Here is a 19,229-nt window from a genome sequence, read left to right on the forward strand (position 1 = left end):
CTGTGACGAGAACTGGAGAAAAATAAAAAAAGATCATCCTGGTGGATGTGAAGTGACAACGACCTTGAACCGTTAATGAGCACTCGTCACGCAATTAGTACAATAAACTTGTACTTGTTACTTGTTTTGTTTTCATAGGACAGTTTCATAGAACATTCTGCAATTTGACCAAAATCACTGACTCAGAATTTTTAAGAGAGGCAAATTCTTCTTTTAAGTTTCTTCTATTGTTCTAGATTTGTCATTTGGTCGTTCATATTTTATATAGCCAAGTGCAAACAGCCCTTGCAAACCATCATAGCAGAGTGTGGAGTGCTTTATTGCCATTCTGTTTGTTCTGCGTATCGTCACACTGTAAACACTCCTTTACTCTCTTTGAGTCTCTCGTTCCTCTCTGTCCCTCTCAAGTGTGTTTCTGTCTTATCTGTTTGGCTTTTTCACATTTCCTCATCCCTCTCTGCCTCCCCTCCGAACATTCCCAGCTTATGTCTTTTTCCTCTGCTCTGGCCCATTGTTTCCCTCCCCTTTTTCACTCTTCCCCCCTTTTTCTTCTCTCTTTCCCACTCTTTTCCTTCCCTCTCTCCCTCTCTTTCTCTGTTGTCTAATTTGTCTGAAATCTGTTACTCTCTCTCCAGGGCATCAGTGTGATCTTTAATGTAGCGTTGGCCTTACTCAAGGTAAGACACTCCTCTTCTTCCTCTCTTTCCCTCTGTCTCTCTTTCTCTTCTTCTCCCTTTCTTTCCTTTTCTCCCTTGATCTCTCTCTTCCTCCCTCTCTCCTTCTTTCTTCCTCTCCCTCTGTCACCCTTCCTTCTCTCTCTCTCTCTCTCTCTCTCTCTCTCTCTTTCCCTCTCTCTTTCTGTCACAATAACAGCTGCTATGGTGCCCTGTCTCCACAGAGACGCAGCGAAACGGCTCAGCGGTTTGGCAAAAGAGTCGGCCAACGTATTAGTTCCATCCCAGCACACTTTTGCATTCACAACAGTCATGGACACTGGCACTTACACACACATGGCACTTACTCACACATACACACACACACACACACACACACACACACACACACACACACACACACACACACACACACACACTCTTGTACATAAAGTCTCACTAACCCCTCCTGCTCTTTCTGTCTCTCTCTCTCTCACTCACAAACACATACACACACACACACACACACACACACTCTCACACTCTCTTTCACACACACACACACACACACACACACACACACACACACACACACACAAGCACAAGCACAAACACAAACACACATACAGTCTGTTTACCACTGTTGTTGTACCTCGGATGTCTTAGTGTGGGGCTGACTTTGCTTGTTCTTGTGGGACTGCTGCGAAGTATCTCTGTGTGAGGTCCAGCACTTAGCCAACCTCTCCCTCGTTCTCTCTCCTCGTCCTCTCTCCTCGCCCAGACGTCTAAGGACGACCTGCTCCAGACAGACTTTGAGGGCGCGCTGAAGTTCTTTCGGGTCCCAGTGCCAAAGCGCTACCGCTCTGAGGAGAACGCCAAGAAGCTGATGGAGCTTGCCTGCAGCATTAAGGTAACCCTCACAACCACACCTCACCTCACAGGCAGCCGTGGCCTATGGGGCAGCCGTGGCCTACAGTGGGCGTTGCTTTCAAATGGCCACTTTAGTCGCGCATCAGCCTGCCTGTCGCCCCTTCTGTAAAAGCAGGAGGCTACCGTTAAACATAATTGTTGCCGAGAGGAATCCCAGATCTTCATGTCAAAGACGTCACTGACGCCAGTTATTTGTTTGCAAATTAATAATTATAAATATATCTAGGTTTCTAATTGATGTTTACACTTCTAACCACCATACATCCATATTTTAAAATGCCCAAGGCAGAAAATAGATAAATTAAAAGTCAATTTGCAGCCACGTGCACGTAAGTCAAAGTCACACACCTGCAGATAATAATAAGGTGGTGCGCACTTTTTGACTAGTCATTTGAGAATATGGAGGGGGGGTGGGGTTCCTTGTTAGTTTAGGCAAACCAGGCCAAGAAGGCTGATTCTGATTTTGATAATATGATCTGCACAAAAGATAAACTTAGGTAAACAACGATGTGAATATTGTTGTCAAAATCTTAACCCAGATTCGAACTCTTGGACAGGGGACTGATAACTGCTGCACAACGGCGGCGGTCATCAGCCGGCCTTAACGCAATGCGCCACAGAGCACGTGAATGTGCAGGTGTGCCCATTCACGTGCTACTAAACGTCATTAACCACCTTAGTCCAGACTACTGAAGTTTGGAAACTATCATGGTCCAAGTACTATGTAAGTACAACAGTTTTGGGAAACAGTCGTAACTTACATGTTGGTTAGTTGAACGATGCATCATGTTAGTAAAAAGCTAAACTCCGTAGTTATACGGGAAACGCACCCCAGATCAGCTTGTAGGCCATTAGCAATCAGTTTATTTATATAAGCCTATACAGTAGATCACTTGCCACATTCTCACTTTCAATAGACAGATGCAATAGCCATTGGTCAAGTATTGAGTATAAAGCAATTAAGATAGTAGCCTATACAAAAAGTACTTCATACGATCATAAAAATGTGTTAAAACGAATAGCATTTTGTAGCGGGGGGTAGGAGGATTACTGTTAGCGCAGGATTTATGTAAAATTCTTCAACAGAAGGCCTGCCTCAAATGCAGGCTTGCCCAAAAAAAGGCCTGTGGTTTGCGCAGCCTACAGTAAGTAGGTCTTAGTGAGTTAGGAGTCCTCTCGACTTCTTTTAAGCTGTCTCAGAAGTGGAAAGTTGCGTTCGTTGGGGGCAGGGCCGGATTATAAATTCACAGACCCTTGGGAACAAATGTCTGATGGCCCCCCAACCCCAAAAGTTAAAAACAGATGACATGATGCGCATCACTGACATAATGCGCAAATAATATAGCCTAGATATTCCAATATATTCGAATACATTTGTTTATTTTAGAGGGGATATTCAAACATCATTTTTGAGCAATTTTGACAGCCCTAGTCCACTGTAGGCTACGTCTATTAACACCTTCCACCTAACCCCGGTGAGTGGGGGTCGCTATAATGCGTGTGAAATAGCACCATTGAGTAGCCTATGCGAAATAGCCTTAAAATCGTTCCGGTGTTGTGTGCCTTCTGGTTTCTCCACCTACTGGTTTCCTTGCGCGTGCATGCGCTGCAGCAGTTGTCAGACATTCACAAACAAGTTGTTTGAGGCGGTTTGAAGTCGCTTTTCATACGCCATGAGCGCTCGGCTACATTACAGCCACTCGGACAAAAGACGTGTAAAAAAATATATGTTTTGAAAACTAGCATTAAACTGGATTCGATCCCGCAAAAGCAACACACGCGTAATACCCAGGTAACATGTTGTCCAGGTTATCTGAAACAAGTGGTTGCCCTTCATCTACCACAACTGGTTACCTTGGGCTGCTACGGTCGTCAGTACACTGTGCACAGTAGGCCTATGCTACTCTTTGTGGTTCATCAACTAAAAATTAAAGATGTATTTGTTGATGACGTTATTGTAGGCCTAGTAGACCTAAATTCTGAGAAATTAAATGGTACGAGAAACTATCTACATAGCGCACCAGACCACGATGTCTTCAAGGGTTGAATGAAGAGAGTTCGCAAAAATTAGCGTATGGCCTGGTAGGCCTGGTAGTCGCTCAGACAAGGAGTTATAAGATAAAGGCAATACTATTTGTGTCACCTAATGCAGTTCAGTGAATTAGCAAGATACCATCAGAAGCCAATAAAACACCTGTGCCCGCGCTCTCTCTCCCCTGCGCATGAAGCTGTCTGCGTGTTGTAGGCTAGATTTGCGTGAGTTCTATCTGCTTTACTTTTGTGAGTTGCGACCATCTAGGCTATGTTACGTTCTATGAGGTACCAGTGTTTAGCTGTGTCACAAAAAAATAAGCTTTGTCAGACTACTTTTAAAATGATATTCAGGGCTATATACATTTTAAACATTCGGGGCTGAAGACCCGACAAAGCCTTGCGTTAATACAGGAATTTTTATACGAGAGACGCTCTCATTGGTGGTTAGTATATATGGAGTAGGGGATTGACAGCAACATAGCCAATCACATTATGAGAGATGCTGAATTTAACATCAACTGCGATGTTTGATTTTAAATTAATGTAAATTTAGCCGGGATTGTAAGCTGGCACACGTGGGTGCTCGGATGTTTTCCGTGGGTGCTTGAGTGACGGAGCACCCACGTTATCGGCGCCTATGACAAGCGTATCTTGTGGTTGCATCCATTACAAACAAACATGCAATGTGAACGTCTGGGATTGGGGAGAGCACTAAATGCTCTACTGAATAAGCATGAAGTCAAACATTTAAATGAAAAACACTCTTTAATAATCAAAAAAATAAACGCTAATGAAGTAAACTTGTGACCATCAAAAATCGTTTATCTCCTGTAACTCCATGATAACAGGACATAACAGGAAGGCATTTGGCTGATATGCTCTATATTTTGTCCAAATGATGTCTGTCTATCATCGTTGCACTCGGAGAAAACCGGAATGTTTAATTTGTTCTGCTTTTCTTCTACAGCTGCAAACGGAATTCTTGCAGTTAACCAAATATTTCTTTATTAGGGCAGGGCAGGCATATTTCTGGCTATTAAATTATTTCTAAACCAGTCTGCTAAAGTCTGTAGTGAAGTCTGTGCAGGGTTTTCCAGGCTCCATTTCTTTTTACGAGACACCCTGCTCACAAGAGACATCTGCCGGTTGTTGCAGCGTCATTGCAGCGTCACTGGAAAAATACAAATTAAAGTCGCGTGATACCGCGTGTCCCGCGCGTGGACCACGAGGGAAGCTGGCCAAATCGAAGCAATGCCCACTGTACTGGTTAGCGCTTCGGACTTGTAACCGCCGCTGTTGTTGCAGGCAGCTCACACACCGCTAACATTATATTCCCACCTAACACACACTCCACAACTCACTCGAGGCCATGCCAGCAAAGAGGCTAAAAAGGTGTTAGCCTCTGTGGCTAGCTTGCTTCTTTAGGTGCTGAGAAAAGAGTGTTACTCACTCCACAGCACTGTAGTCACTGGCTGCCATTACACATTCATACTCTCCACTGCATGCAAAACAAGCTACACCTGTGTGTTGACATGTATTCATTTAGCAGATCCATTTATCATGACTTCCAATACAGATATTCCCTCCGTACCGGTGTGTCAGCTCCCTTGTTATTGAACCCATGGCCTGCATGCCATCGACACCTTGCTCTGTCAGTTCTTAGTTGAGCTGCGAAACCAGGTGGCAACTTTTGCATATTCACACTTCACTCACACCACACCACTGACTGCTGTACCTGTGGTCCTCCCAGCATTCTAAACGTCACGACGACAGATCTGCTTCTCCATCTTCAGCTTTATGTCGCCTGGCAACAGCCACGCCCCAGAGTCACTGCTACATATCAGGTTCTAAATCTGCTCCTGTGAGCCTGGCAGCACCTGCAGTTCAAAGCCTGATGATACCTGATGAGGAGGAGAGGGGAGCCTTGTGTAGAGTTTATATCAGAGACTTTCTAATGAGGAGATACAGCACTCAAAACATCCTCCATAGAAATGCATGGGGTTAGTTTATAACGCCAATATGGCAGTTGTCAACACATATCCCACCCCTTCAGCGGCAAAATGTTGACATGTGAATACATTGAGCCAATCATGTGGTGTGTTGTGAAGACATTGTGCCAACCATGTGTTTTGATCTCGCCGCTGGAGCAAGGTTGGTGTAGTGAAACCTTGCGCGCACGTATTTCTGCCGGAAATTGATGCCCGATAAGTGCCCAAAAAGCGTTGCAATATGGCCGCCGAGTGGAGGAACTTGCCTAAAAGGACTTTGGTTATATTATATATGTTTGAAAGGAGACTCTGTGATCAGGGCAGCCAAGCCATCTCCAGAGCTGGTCTGGATCACCCTGACTTTGCATCCAAGGCAGCTGGAGCCTGCTAACTGTCTGTTCAGTAGCTCTGATGAAATGGTGTAGTTTGCATATTGTGTGTTACTGATCCTGTAACAGTGCTGACAGGACATGACCATGGCTGTGTGAACACAGCTACAGATGGAAAGGAGGGATTGAACAGTGCATCACCGTTTGGATGATGTCATCCAGATAGAAATGTACATGTTACAGTATGTAAATTATACATTGGATTTAAAACGTGGTATTACATCACTGTGAACCTCTATTCTTTAAAATCCACTCTGTTGAATATGTAATACGTGTCAGCCCCACCCTCTACCGTATTTGATACCAAATCTAATCACTACAGACACTCAGTTTATGTCGCTCTTTCTCTGTAGCAATTGATGTCGTTTTCAGAGAGAGCTTTTGAGCTTTTGAGCTGGGGTCGGGGTTTACTAACGGCAGCTGAGTAATTAGAGAGTTCTGCTTTGGAGTTTAGCCTGTCAAAAGGGAGTGGGTAGAGGGAAAAGACGAGTAAGGATAAAAATAGAGACACTTTCAAGATGGGTGTTCTGATGTGATCCACAGATGACTTCATGAAAATGTGTTGCTGGGCTCATCTTACTCTCCTGGCCAGAAGGGGGCAGTGTTGTAACACACTTGAGTTTTCTCTTGTGCTACTTAGGATGGGGTGAGGAGGCTGCTGATCACTTTAGGTACAGACTTTCAGAATGAGAGCCAACTGTAATTGGTGTATGCTAGACTTGTACTCAAGACTTGTGAATCAAATTCATGCACTTTGAACAGATATCAGACAAGTTTCAAGTTTGTCAGGTACTTGATATCAGTGCAAACATCAGAGAGATGTTATATGATTCCTGTCTTTCCAGAAGAGGAATCATCTTCATTGATCCAACATCAAGTAAAAAGGAATAAACAGCATGCACTAACTTCCAGCATGTAGAACAGTGTATGATTACGGGATATGATTACAGGTGACCCCAAGTCTAACCACCATTTCCCTATTATTCTTATATGTGTTGGAATATTTGTAAAATAGCCAACTAATTGTAATATTTATGAAAGGATATGTTACTGCAATATAAGCATAACATTTTTTTCAGTAGAGTAGTGATGCAGGAAATATCACACTGGAGAAGTCAATCGATTCTCCACTAAGATATTAACTTCACTCTTGTTGTAGTGCATTGTGAATAAATTCCCCTGGAAAACAACAACACTGTTACCTGAAGAAGCAGTTGAGGTCACTTCCTGTGATCTTTGCCCTGCCCTCGTCTCTTTGACCCCAGATGACGGGTGAACCAGATGGTGTTGCCAGGTCGTAGTATGAGATTAGGCCAGTTAAAGATGGTGGCAAGAGAGGGAGAGAAACAGAGACAGAGAGAGGAAGGGAGAGAAAAAGAGAGAGAGAGAGAAATGTGACTTTAAATAGTCAGTCTGCCCCATTTCCCCGCTCTTTGCCAAGCGCTTGTGTCTGTCCTTGCACACTTTGTCGGAATATTTTTATGGGTTGGTGCGTCAGGGTCTAGCTGAGACGGAGCAGCGAGACAAACTGGCGGAGTTTATCACTGAAGTGGGACGCTTTTCATTGCTTAGTGGTGCTTACCTTGAGCCAGCGAATGCATATGGACGTCACCCAAGCAGTGGTCACGCATGGATGAATCGTGGGCCGACTCGTGGCCAAATACAGCCTCCTGAGCAGTTCTCAGCCGAGTCTGAGTACAGGCCAAGTGGCCATCAGGCGCACGGTGTTTGGCTTTATTGCCGAGATGGGACCCATTGGCGGGTTAGCCCGCATTGTGAGATCGCACATGCAGCGCACCCCTGTGGCAAGCTGCAAGTACCGGTGACGTGTGATTAACATTACAGACCAGCAGGAAAAGGAGAAAGACGGGGGCAGGTAAAAAGGCCAAGAGAGTGGAGGAGAATTACAGAGCCGTGACAATGTGTGTGTGTGTGTGTGTGTGTGTGTGTGTGTGTGTGTGTGTGTGTGTGTGTGTGTGTGTGTGTGTAAGAGAGAGAGTGAGTATGTTAGTGTGTGTGTGTGTGACCCATTTTCCTCCACCCTTTCCCTGGCTCTGTCACCTGGCAGTGAGTCGGGCACCTGATCCAGGTGGCAGGGTCACAGAGGGCACCAGATCAGCCTTCCCTAATGCCCGGACCGTGGCACAGATAATGCTCAAATCCGCTGCCTAATACCTCACCTGCTCACACTCAAAGTCTCGAGGCTCCACAAAGACCCTTACAAGGGCAGCGCAGGGCATGGAGCCAGGGGTCAGGAACCAGTGATCCGTGAAGGTACAGCAACTCACAGAGAAGCTGTTACTGCTACCTGTAGCTTCCATGGTGCATGGTGGGATATGGTGCTGGCTGGAGGGTACTGGTGCTGAGGGTGTGTTGCCCTGGTTACAGTGGATAGGACTACCATACAGCTCTGGAAAAAAATGAAGAGATCACTGCACATTTTTCTGATGTCATCCTATTGTTGCTGAGTGACATTAGGATGAATTGACGGTCATATTGCAATTGGCAGTGGTCTCTTAATTTTGAATATGACCGTCAACTCATTTGAATGTCACTAAGCAACTGTAGGATGACATATACTGCCATCTAGGCAGTCTTTTCCAGGGACTGGGACCTTGAATATTTCAGGAAAACAATGCCAAAATGAATTCTGCACATATTTAAATAGTATTTCTCCATAGACGAAGAGTCCAGGTTCTAAGATGGCATGTCTGCAGTCCAGATTTGTCAAATTAGGTGCATAATGGAAGGAAAAGCATGACTAAGAATACCCCATACTGTTAAGCAACTGAAATCCTATATCGGGGAGTAATGGGACAACATTTCATACTCAAAACTGTAGCAAATGGTCATCTCAGTTCCTAAACACTTACAAAATTGTGTTAAATGAAGAGGTGAAGCAGCACAGTGGTAAACATGCTCCCGTCCCAACTTTTTTTGGAACATGTTGCTGGCATCAAATTCAATATGAACATATATATATGGGTTTACAAGACTTCTATATTATGACATTCTGTTTTTATTTACATTTTACACAACGTCCCAACTTTTTCTGTTTTGGGGTTGTATATATATATATATTTTCTGTTTTGGGGTTGTATATATATATATACACACATACACACACACACACACACACACACACACACACACACACACACACATCATTATATATGCCATTGCGTGAGACATAAAGGCTTCTGCGAGTGATAAGCACATCTCAGGTCAATTGCTTCTTAAGCTCTTGTTTGTTGCTAAGTCTGAGGACATGAAAGCTGTCAGGCCAGGCTGCGCTGCAGTGGTCTGTGCAACAGGCAGGTGTCAATCTCCCCAACTGCTGCTACTGTCAAGCAACAGGAGTGTCAAAACATTGAGTTACGACAGCTCTGAGGACACAAAGTTAGGACAGCTCTGAGGACACGGAGTTAGGACAGCTCTGAGGACACGGAGTTAGGACGGCTCTGAGGACACTGATTGCAGATGGAGTTGCTGTGTGATGCTGATGACATTTTTGTGTGGTGCAGTAACTGTGCCCTACTTTGCCATAACACATACACACACAGACACACACACACACACACACACACACACACACACACACACACACACACACACACACACACACACACAGGCACTCCAGAGATAGATCTGGTGACTTTTTTAGGTCACAGTTTTAATAGGACCAGTAGTGTTGCAGTGTGGTTGCTCATATAGACTGCAGCGCCATATACACGTTGCAGCGTTGGCATGCATATTTGCCCACATGACACCAAGCCCACCCGAAGCACAGCACACCTGTGTTGTCGAAGGTGGGTGACATGCCAGCAATCTAACCATACCATATGGTTAGTGTAAAAATAACATCACACGAACACACACACACCTAAAACATACACAGGCTGTTATTTTTGGCCTTTCTGTGTTTATTGATCTCTGGAGCCCTGACACACCCACACACACACACACACACACACACACACACACACACACACACACACACACACCTGGCGTATCTGTCAAGTAGCCCTTACCACACCCATCTCTCAGATCAGAGGCTCCAACAGAGAAAGAGCCCTTTTACTTGTACATCCCCCCCACAACACACACACACACACAAGACACAGAGCCTCCATACACACACACATACACACACACACACACACACACACACACTTATATGCTCCTAAACAGTTAATAGTTAATACAATTCTAACACACACACACACACAGTGCCACTCTTCCACAGCTCCCAGAGGTGTCTTAATGAGTGTGCTTACTGATGAACTCCTAATGACTGAGGGGCCTGCAAATACTTTCTCTTACACACACACACCACACACACCACACACGCCACACACACACACACACACACACACACACACACACACCACACACACACACACACACACACACACACACACAGTGCTCCTTTTCTCCTCTCTTCTCTCCCCTCCACTCATTTCCTACTTCCTCTCTCCCTCCTCTCCTCTTGCCTAAGAGCTGAGTGCAGCTTTGTGGAGATGTAGTCTGTCCAACAGGCCTGTATCTGTGGCGCACTACAGGGGTAGACATCAAATCCAAACCCTAACTTACACACACACACACACACACACAGTACACCACAGTCCTAAATCTCCTTTGCAGTCTCTCACACGTCTCATCTGGCCACACTTCCTCTCACACACAAACTCTCTCTCTACACACACACACACACACACACACACACACACACACACACACACACACACACACACACACACACACACACACACACACACTCCCAGCTTGTTCGGCTGCCCAGACACAGAAAGAGTACATTTACCACCGGCCAGCCAATCAGAGGATGACCTGTGCGCCACCTCCAGGACTGCCCTCGTCGAGTCCTGACGGATGTCTGTTGACCTGCCTGCTGCTCACAACGCTTACAAGGGGCCTGCTTTCCGTCACATCCCCCAGAGCTGCTCTGGCCACCTAAACCGACATGAGGGGAACTTTAAGAGGCTTTATAGAGAGGCCTCTTGGGTGCTTAGAGCATGTTTAATCCTTTCATTGAGACTTAACAAAGCATTGCTTAAGTGTCAGCGTTGCCCAAAGACCCTTGCCTGAAAGCAAAACCTAAACAGTGATTGCAGAAAACTTGCTTCTAACCGTTTGGAGTATTAGCATCACCCAATCCAGGATGTGAATGGGGAGGGGGTGGGTGTGGGAAGGAAGATGGGGGGGGGTCTATCTATCAGAGGAAGAGGCGATGAGATGGAGGAAATATGATTGCTGACTCTTGTGGTGTTAGCAGTGCAGTTGGTTCAGCTCCAGCCCTAAAGGCCCGCGGACAACTGAATAAGTGCTTGGTCAGTTTTGTCAAGTGGGCAGACTGTCATATTGATGTCTTGTGAAGCACCCAAGTTAACATGCTAACATATACTGTACACACATACAGCCAGGAACTTTTACACAAGTCAGACCACTGGTTCTGTGAGGACTTTAATTAGAACTTTACCGTCATCTATCCCATAATGTACATTCTGGCCTGGAAGACAGCCCAAATTTACCCCGCCCACAACAATAGAGTTCAGGAAATTCTGAATAGAATTGAGTCTGGCTACGTCCAGCCCATGTGTCCATCTCTTTCTCACATTGACCAGGAGTCCAGTGTGAGCTCATGATCCTTCTCTCTCTCGGTGCCCTTTGGCCGACAGGTCGCCGCCACTTTCTCAGAAATGGCCTGCGGACGGACTTTACTCGCCATCTTAAAACGACACCCTCAGAATTTCAACATTTTGGCCTGAATGTGATCCCTTAAATTGGGATTAGAATTTAAATTCGCACCCATTTAATGAGCAACCTCTAATGAGCACACTCTACACTCTAATGAACAACCTGTATGCACACACACACACACACACACACATACACACGCACACACTTAGTTGCACCCTTATTCCACAGCTTCCAGGTTGTGTGTTAATGAGCGTTGGCACAAATCTCCGAGGATTTGAGATATTTGGATCTGAGTGTGGACCGGGTCATTTAGAACAGGAGCTGTGCCCATTTGCAGTGTTTCTGCACCCAAGAACACTCAAACAAAAATCTGGATATAGTAATGTCTCGTGTCTGTGTGTCTGTATCTGTCTGCATGTGTGTGTGTGTGCGTGCGCGCGCCCCTGTGTTTGTATGCATTTTCAAGTGTGTGCGTGTCTGTTTATGTATATTGTGTACAGAGTGTGTGCATCTGTCTGACTGCTCTTGTGTTGTCCTCCCTCAGATCAGCCAGAAGAAGCTGAAGAAGCATGAGAAGGAGTACCACACCATGAGGGAGCAGCAGGAGCAGCAGGAGGCCCCCATCGAGAGATACGAGGTACACACACACACACACACACACACACACACACACACACACACACACACACACACACACACACACACACACACACACACACACACACACACACACACACACACACACACACAAAGAGCATTGGCGGGCCCCCATATAGAGATAAGAGGTACAGCTTGGTCATCCATCAAACAGCCAGGAGATCAAAGTTCTTTTCTTTTCAAAGGCTTTTTTAAAGTTGTTTTATTTATTTTTTTTTTATTTTTTTTTATTTTTTTTATTTTGACTGGGCCAGGGCAGTTGGACCAGCATTAAAGTGGACCCTGTATAGTCATGGCCACTGTCGGTCTACCTGCCAGCGTGTGTGTCACCTCTCTGTTTGTTTGTGTGGCCTGCACCGCCATGGTCTGGCATGGCATGGCATGGCATGGTCAAAAGGGAACATTTTGGCTCAGAGAATTTGTGGTTTAATTAGCCCTTCCAGTGAATGTTTGAGTTTTTGAGTGAGTGTGTTAATGAGTGAGTGACAAGCATTAGTATGAGTGACTGTATCTCTGCATAGATGTTTGTAATGGGTACACATGTCGGTTAGTCTGACAAGTTTGTGTTTACCTGCAAGAGATGTGTTGTTGTTGTTAGTGGTCGGGTTTAGTGTTTGGGTCTAATTTTAACTCACACAGACACCAGGTTTCTTGAGACCATCCTGGATTTTTTTTTTTCTTAATTCATTATTATCCTTCCCTTTTATTCCACCCCACTCTCCCCTCTCCACCCGCACTCCACTCCTCTCTCTCTCCCCCACTCCACTCCTCTCTCTCCCCCTCTCCTCTTTACTCTTTCTCTCTCCCCCACTTCTCTCTCTCCCCCACTCCACTCCTCTCTCTACCCCTCCTCTTTACTCTTCACTCCTCCCCCTCTCCTCTCCTCTGCACTGGGGCTGTTTTTAAGGGGCTGATTGTGGGCAAGGCTGCAGGTATTCATTAGGAGGCTGGCTGCTGTTGACTGCGGCAGGAGAGGCATACATTTACATGCATTAGGAGCCGGGCCACCAGCACAGCACAGCTTTGGGCTGCTAACGAGGAGTCAGCTAAGAGAGAGAGAGAGAGAGAGAGAGAGAGAGAGAAAGAGAGATGGGGAGAGAGAGAGAGAGAGAGAAAGAAAGGGAGAAGAGTGCAAGAGAATAAGAGAAGGAGAAGTGAAAGAGAAACTTGCACTGCACTAGCAGGAGTGATGGTGAATTGGAGAGAGAGGGAGAGAATGGGGAGGGGAGAGGAGCTGAAGAAATGAAAAGCTTTCAAAAAGGCAGGCAGTGCTCCTGACTTGTGACTTGCTGCTGAATTCTTTAGATTGCCACTGCAGAGTTATTAGAAGGCCACTTGCCACTCAAGAATATGTAAGCATGCACACACACACACACACACTCACAGCAGAATGTGTATTGTGCGTAGGCGTACTTATGCGTGCACACACTCACACAACACACACACCTCTGTATCAGCATTCAGATGCCTGTGCCTAAGAGCTCACTAAGCCATTCACTCAAACACACTGAAAAGCATGCCTGTGTAAGCACATGAACACAACAGACTAGATTTGGACCCGTACAGAGCAAGTGTACTACTGTACAGTGTTTTTTGTGTAGACATGCTGTAGGTTGTATGGACATACTGTAGGTGTATGCACAGACATACTTGGTTGGAATAAAGCAGACAATGTAGTTTAACTGCCGTTTATGTGGACAATATGTAGAGGCACAGACGCACAAACAAATGGGCTTTGTCTTGCAGTCTGATTAAAATTACAAGGACACACACACACAGGTTTGTCTCGGATATATTAAAGATTTGGGCAGGAGTGTGTGTGTGTGTGTGTGTTGCATTGGGTCTCTGCATAGGAGTGTGTGTGTGCTCATGGGTCAATTTTCAATCATGGCAGGCTTTCAAAGGTTGCCATCGTTTACGAGAAAACCTGTTAAAGATTATGTGGAGAAGGTACCTTGTCACAAGACACACTCTGCACTCTGTCACAACCAGTTAGAAGGAGAGGTCTCTACACACACACACACACACACACTAACACAGTTTTAACACTCTTCTATAGATTCACATCTGTCCACTTTTTTATAGTTTCACCAACACACACACACACACACACACACACACACACACACACACACACAGAAACACACAGACCCAGACACAGGGTTTTAACACTCCTCTATACAGTAGATTTACACTTTTTATAGTTACACACACATACACACACACACACACACACACACACACACACACACACACACACACACACACACACACACACACACACACACACACACACACACACACACACACACACACACAGCTCTCTGACGTTTCTGTTTCATTCTGTGTGTCTCTCCAGAGGGAGAACAGGCGGCTGCAGGAAGCTAACATGCGTCTGGAGCAGGAGAATGACGACCTGGCCCACGAGCTGGTCAGCAGCAAGATTGCCCTGCGCAAGGACCTGGACAATGTGAGTTAGCCTTGATATCACACACACGCACACACACTAACACAGAGCATTCCAAGTTTGTATGAGGACTTGAACCCTAAATTACATGCGCGCGCACACACACACACACACACACACACACACGCACACACACACACACGCACACAAAATGTGAGTTAACCTTGATATGGCACACACGCACACATGCACACAAAATGCCTTGCCAAAAAAGCTGTGCAGCTAAAGAGCCCTTCAAACAAGTCATAATCCATCTCTAATTGCATACCCTAACCGGATCACTTGACGAGCTACCCAAAACACATTCTCACACACACGCACACACACACACACATTTCCTTTTTCATTTGCATCCACAGTTCAGAATAAACACACATAAGGACACACATTTCACTGGTGCAGTAATTGCTCAGACACAATTCAGTCATATGACTCTATTGACAATAATTAATGAGCAGCACAACAGGTGTTATGGGAACACACACCACTTGTGGAGACTTGCTATTGATATTTCATCAGCCATGTTAAATACAGTAAGCTTCCTCCAGACATGGATTAAAATGACAGCCTACTGTACTCCCAGGATGAACACATTCATATTGTTTTGGGAATCTCATGGCAAGGGAGCTACAGTGTGCAGACTTGCAGACTATATCCTTTTTCACATTCCTATTGCTCTCATCAGTAATAACAATATTAGGTCTGATGGCAGTTGTGCAGTATAATAAAACACAGACACCTTTGCATAGCACAAAGAAAACATTTAGAGTTTAACCAAGCAAAACACACACACACACACTTACAGCCATGTACACAAACACTGCTTCTACTATAAGTGGAAGCTCTTAATGGTGTGCTGTGTTGTATGTGGCAAAGTAACAGGAGCCCTCTCAGATGTTAATGGGCCTGTGTAGATTAGAAACCTGTCACATTGATTTTGTGTCATACAGACAACAGCGCCATTGACCTGGAACACTAGCTCATTTGAGGAGGCCTGTGACTGTCATTATCACCTGTAGTACAAATTTTAATAGCCTGCTTGTTTTGGACATAATGCTATGTGTGTGGGTGGGTGTTTGTCTATTTATGGTTATGATTTGTGTATTTTGTATTGATGTGTGTGTCTGTGTCTGTGTTGTTTACCAGTCTGAAGAGAAAGCGGACGCTCTGAACAAAGAGCTGCTGATTACGAAGCAGAAGCTGGTTGACTCAGAGGATGAGAAGAGGAGACTGGAGGAAGAATCAGCACAGGTGAGGCCCTCAACACGCGCGTGCACACACACACACACACGCACACACACACACACACACACAAACACACACACACACACACACACACATACACACACACACACACACACACACACACATGCATACACACACACACACATGCATACACACACACACACACACACACACACACACATATACACACACACACACACACACATGCATACACACACACACACATGCATACACACACACACACACACACATGCATACACACAAACACACACACATTCCCACTCCATACAAAGCTATCAAACACATTCACAGACACTCACACACCTTACACACATTCACTCACACACAAGCATTCAACTTTACAAATGTCCCTGGTCAGTAAGTCTAGACCATAGAAACACTGTGAACCCTATGGATATATTTGTATTAGTGTTGTCACGATACCAAAATTATGACTTCGATACGATACCTGCCATAAATATCACGATGCTCGATACTAAAACGATACTACGGCGAAATCCTAAGATATCTGGAGGACTCATACCTCCTCCAAGTGTATAGAGTCATTTGTGTTGAATTCGGTGCACTTTTGTAGTGTGCAGGTCAATTCTGGGTTCTAAACTTCTAAACTTCCTACATAATTATTATTTATTTATAGTCAGTAAAATAGTAGGCCTACTTTGTGTGATTAAGTCCTTTATTGTTTGTTATAGTTCATTTACATTGTGTTGTGTTTTGGCAATAAAGTAGCTTTAAATAGCCAAACTAGGCTAGATCAAGGTCAGTGTTCAATTACTGCATGCAAATCACTGAATGCTATGCAGAGAGGCCTAATCTTTAGGCCATCTGATGTACAGTATAGGCTACCCTAGGCCTTCCCGTGTTCATGGGATTTCTTTGACAGTTGCAAAGGGGAAAATGTGAGGATAGTCTTCTTTGAGCCCAGTGTACAAGTACGACGTTCCAACCACTCAGGTCTTCGTCAGATAGGCCTACACCATTACCTGTTGCAATATATCTGTGTGCATTCCTACATTACGTCTATTTCTTTGATAACATGATTTGCTATCACGTACTGTAACAATAAGCCGCTATTATTATTAGGACTCAACACGCTTTGGTGGTATGCTGTGGGCTTTAATTAGCGGTCTACATGCCATGACAAATAATACCAGTAGTACTGACCGAACATGATAGATCGTTTACAAGTTATGGTAATGTTATTCTGGCGTGAACATTGCGCTTTCATCACGTTAGCACCCTATGATTACAGCTCGTTATGTCTCGTCAAAATGATTACAGCTCGTTAGCCTATGTCTCGTCAAAATTCATTGATGAAGGAAGGTTCGCTTTATCCAAGAGAACCATACTCGTTTCACTTAGGCTAGACTAAAACATAAGAGAAGAACTTGGCACTAACCATGTAGTCGTGTTTTCTATAGCATATTCGTTAACCTGTCGTTCTTTGAACTCGTTAAAAATGTTGGGATATGTCTGCGAGGTGTTTAGCCAAGTTCTATGCGTAGCCTACTGCTTTTAAATGACTTTGAAACATATTTTACAAACGGGCCTCTGTGTACCTGATGACTTGCCTTCACTATTCGCGATGTATCCGAAATAGTTGCAAATTTCACTGCACCTTTTGTTTTATCCACAAGGCCTAGAACTGTCGGCAAAGAACTATGTTGACGTTGGCTGTGCACTCACTCAGAGCTGCCTGCTTGACACGCCCACTTGCCTAGATGCGTGCAAGGAGCAGTGAGAGCAGCAGTTCACACAGACACAGAACTTTATTATTTTAATAAAGTATCGATTCTAAAAACGTCTGAAATCGTATCGTTTTTTGCGTGAAGGCATCGTGATACCTTTTTAGTATCGATACACCGTGCAACACTAATTTGTATATTGCTGGACTTGCTGGCCGAGCTGTACAAATAGCAGGTCTCTCTCTCTCTTGACTGTGTGACTGGCCAGAGTTGAGTCCAGAGAGAGGGGCTGACTGAATGAGGCCGCAGCTCTGTATCAGGGCCATCACACTGGCCTAGTTGAGAGGCCGCCACTGGGAGACATTAGCTCCGCCTCAGTCCAGAGAGTGGCCAGCACATGAGAGGAACACTAGAGTTGCAGCACAGGACAGGCCTGTCGACAGGAGGGACAGATGAGCCACTTGTGAGGAGAGACAGACACACACACACACGTGCGTGCCTGTGACAAGAGTACACACTCAGACCCACTCAAGCACATGCTCAGACACACAGACTTCGAGGTGATGGAAGACAGGAGGATGGATGATTTCCCCTGTGTGCAGTGTATTTTTTATGGTGTGTGTGTGTGTGTGATTAAAGGCATCTTGTTTCATGTGTGTCAGAGTCTGTCTGCTTCGATTGTGGTCTGCTGTCATGTAGGAGCATGGTCTCTACTTCTGTCATACCTGAAAGATGTTGTGTGTGTGTTAGAGTGTGTGTGTGTGTGTGTCTGTGTCACAGCTCTTGACGTGTTCAGGCTAGGTCTGTGTTCTTGTTTTTGAGCAGAAATAGATGTGAGACTCAGAGGTGTGTGCATTTGTAACATCAATCTTTTGTTCTTGTGCGTGCGCGCGTGCTGTTTTGACCCCATTTCTCTATCAATCCCAGCTGAAGGAGATGTGTCGAAGGGAGCTGGACAAATCTGAATCGGAGATCAAGAAGAATGGTTCCATCATTGGCGAGTACAAACAGGTTGGTTTAGAGTGGATACAGACTCTCTCTCTCTCTCTCTTTTTCTCTTTTTTCTCTTTCTCACAGCACACACACACACACACACACACACACACACACACACACACAGACAAAAAGTCTTCTCTTTGAGTTGTGCCAAAAGTTTGACTCTTTATTCTGTGCCTGTCAGTCTCAATACAAAGAAATGTGAGCGGAAGCCGTGTGGAGGTGAGGCGTTCTGTTAAAACAAAACAACAACAGAAATACCTGAACACAGTTAGTTTCACAGCAACAAACATTTCATCAATGTTCTGATGCCTTTGACTACAGCTTCCTTGGCACATGTGAGAGTTGAGACTCTCTCTGACTGACCTGAAGGTTAGAGAAACAACAGAAATAGATCCTTCTACTGCAGTGCAGAGCAGCTGTATGCTCAAAAAGAGGGTGGGGGT

The 19,229-nt window shown here is 45.0% G+C and overlaps 1 protein-coding gene across 2 annotated transcripts in view; it reads left to right on the top strand.

Annotated features, from left to right (window-relative positions):
* Positions 1-19,229, top strand: part of rabgap1 (RAB GTPase activating protein 1) — a 125,384-nt gene that overhangs the window by 97,707 nt on the left and 8,448 nt on the right. For both annotated transcript variants that reach the window (XM_076284198.1, XM_076284199.1), the window contains 6 exons: positions 636-677; positions 1,435-1,563; positions 12,257-12,349; positions 14,729-14,839; positions 15,983-16,087; positions 18,715-18,798. In XM_076284198.1, the coding sequence (XP_076140313.1) occupies positions 636-677; positions 1,435-1,563; positions 12,257-12,349; positions 14,729-14,839; positions 15,983-16,087; positions 18,715-18,798 (564 nt within the window). The remainder of the gene's footprint in view (positions 1-635; positions 678-1,434; positions 1,564-12,256; positions 12,350-14,728; positions 14,840-15,982; positions 16,088-18,714; positions 18,799-19,229) is intronic.

Source organism: Alosa pseudoharengus, unplaced genomic scaffold, assembly GCF_046254945.1.
Source record: "Alosa pseudoharengus isolate Yale_2024_CS ecotype anadromous, Long Island Sound unplaced genomic scaffold, YU_APseudo_1.1 YU_APseudo_1.1_scf_14, whole genome shotgun sequence".
Lineage (NCBI taxonomy): Eukaryota > Metazoa > Chordata > Actinopteri > Clupeiformes > Clupeidae > Alosa > Alosa pseudoharengus.